The sequence below is a fragment of the Coenobita brevimanus genome, chromosome 25, assembly GCF_032717465.1.
Source record: "Coenobita brevimanus isolate Jiangsu-jjx chromosome 25, ASM3271746v2, whole genome shotgun sequence".
NCBI classification, from domain to species: Eukaryota; Metazoa; Arthropoda; class Malacostraca; order Decapoda; family Coenobitidae; genus Coenobita; species Coenobita brevimanus.
In genome coordinates, this window is record NC_136978.1 from 33518101 (window position 1) to 33520955 (window position 2855).

The following is a 2855-nucleotide window of genomic DNA, read 5'->3' on the forward strand; positions in this document are numbered from 1 at the left end:
GGACACCTTCCTCAACAAGATGCCAGGCAGAGACAATGCCTTACCCAGCATGACCTCCTCCCCCTCCCTGCATGCCCTTTTCTCAGCAATTCACCTGTTATCAGTGACCTGGCCAGTATAGCCATGTCATGCCACGGTACGAAATTCAGGGCCAGAGTGATTCCCCAATCAATGACAATGTGGAGGACAAACTTTACATAGCATTAGAGGAAGAAACAGAAATGATGATCAGGAAATGTGGCAAAAAAAGGTCAGGTATTAGTGAGTGAAACAATGCTTATAATGCCTATATTACTGCTTGAAAACCAATATACTCTTGTACTACATATAAATTCGTAACAGTAAATAAATAAATACCGTTTATGAGTGGTGTGAAATAGTCATCCTCCCATAGAACTCGTTTTCTTTGGTGCCAGCCTGATAGAAAACCCAGTAAGGTAAGGAGGCTCTCCTACCTGTAATGAGTATTTTAAACCTCAGGTGAGCGATTTCTCTATGAATTTTCGATGTTTCTCACCAAAAGCGAAAGTTTTAGCAAAAAAAAAAAAAAGGGTCGAAAAATGGTCGGGATTGGGGGGTACCAGTGGTCAAAAAGTGGTTGGGACGGGGCGGGTTAATCAAGCACAGTGCTGAGAATCCCTGCTCACAGCGGTATGTAGAAGGAAACATCAGGAGGTTCCGTACACATTTCTTTGTTAAAGCAGGATAAGAACTTGCCATTGTTGACCAGAATCTTGTCAATGACAAACTATCGAAAGAATCTTTTGCAGTTGAGTCATTGACAAAGTCAACGAATTTTTGTAATTCATCTGGAAGTGATCTAGGGTCCATCTTCAATGGATTTTGAATGAGTTGGCAATCTAAGTCAGTGATATCAGGAAAATAGTTATCCAACTCTTGACTGAGAGAAACCAAGTGCTTCTGGATGAGACCACTGACCTCATGCACATCATCTTTACACAGAGCTGACAAGCTGTCGCTCATATTCTCAAAAACGTCATACCGACCCGCTGTGACTTTTTCTTGTCAAAGTTTGAGTTTCATTTGAAAAGCTCGCAGCTTGTCGACAAAATCAATCACAGTTGCTGAGTAACCTTGAAGTGATCTGTTGACTGCATTGATGCGAGAAAATATATCATTGAGATAAGCCAGCTTCGTGATCCACCTGTTGTCTGAAAGCTTGTTGACAAACTTTGTTTTTTCTTTCTCATTTCTGTCAAAGAATTCCTTCAGCTCCTCCTTTAATGTCGCAACTCGAGCCACTACGTTACCCCTCGATAGCCATCTTACATCTGTATGAAAAAGGAGTGACTCTTCCTCAGCATTAAGTTCCTGACACAAAAGACGCAGCATCCTTGTGTTCAACGGACTGTTTTTAATAAAGTTGACCATGGCTACAACATCGTCAAGTACGGTTTTGAGGTCTGGAGGTAGGGTCTTCACAGCTAATGCGTAGCGGTGAATCATACAGTGCATCTTGCTTGCGTTGGGGTTGGCTGCTTTCACCCTTACGTGGAAGCCAGAGCGACAGCCTAGCATTGCAGGGGCACCGTCTGTTGTACATCCCACCATATTTGCCCAAGAAAGCCCTTCTTTTTCAAAAAAGCTGGACACAGCTTCAAAGATGTCTTCTCCCATCGTTGTGGACTCCAGAGGGTGACAGAACAAAAACTCTTCTTTAAAGTCTGAGTCTTTTATATACCTTGTGTAGGCAAGAAGCTGGGCACAAGAAGATATATCAGTTGATTCATCAAGTTGAATTGCAAATATACCTAGAGGAGCTCCCTTGATTTCCGCAATGACTTGATGATTGATATCCTCTGATAAGTCGCATATTCTTCGATGCACAGTATCATTTGACAATGGCAAGGTGTTCAACTTCTGTGCCGCATTCTCCACGAAGAAGCAACCAACAATATCTTTGCAGCATGGCAAGACAAAAGTTTCAACTATTGTGTGAGGCTTTTTATTTTCTGCAACTCTCATGGCAACCATAAACGAAGCACGGAGGCTAGCTTCATTTTGTTTATGTACCTGACCGCTATGATCAAGTCTGATACGCTTGAGAACAAGTGCCTTTCTCTCAAAATAGGACTGGTCTTTATCAGAAAGTTAAGGATGACAGCTGGAAAAATGTCGCTTGAGGAGACTAGGTTTCATGGATCCTTCTGAAAGAACTTTATGGCAGATCACACATTGCGGCAAATCCTTGCCTTGCTTGTTCACAGCTGTGAAGCCAAACTTGATATAAGGCTCACTGTACGTTCTTTTCTTGCCAGAGGAAGCCATTATTATCTGGAATTTGGACAAACAAAAATGCAGTTTACCAGATGGGTATAACAGTCATACACCACACCACAAAATCATACTGCACACCACAGGGTAATACTGCACACCACACAGTCACTCACCACACCACACAATCATACTATACACCACAGGGTAATACTGCACACCACACAGTCACTCACCACACCACACAATCATACTGTACACCACAGGGTAATACTGCACACCACACAGTCACTCACCACACTATGCAGTCATACTGCACACCAAACAGTCATACTGTACACCACAGTAACACTGCACACCACACAGACAAGTCACCATACTACACTGTCACACTGCACACCATACAGACAAGTCACCACACCACACTGTCATACTGCGCACCACAGGGTAATACTGCACACCACACAGTCACATAATGGCAACAAATGTACCCATCAATTCATTGGTACACTTTCCCAGCAAAATTGCCCAGGAATACGTCAGAACATAACATATGCGTCCAGGAATTCATCAGTAAATAATAACAAATGTGTCCATGAATTTATCAGTGTGTGATGACA

General features: G+C 42.6%; 1 protein-coding gene across 1 annotated transcript; it reads right to left on the reverse strand.

The window, feature by feature from the left end:
* Positions 1–1026: 1026 nt before the first annotated feature.
* Positions 1027–1986, reverse strand: LOC145393810 (zinc finger BED domain-containing protein 5-like). The gene has a single exon (XM_080267855.1). It carries the CDS (start codon positions 1984–1986, stop codon positions 1027–1029), a length of 960 nt encoding a protein of 319 aa, XP_080123981.1.
* Positions 1987–2855: the final 869 nt, after the last annotated feature.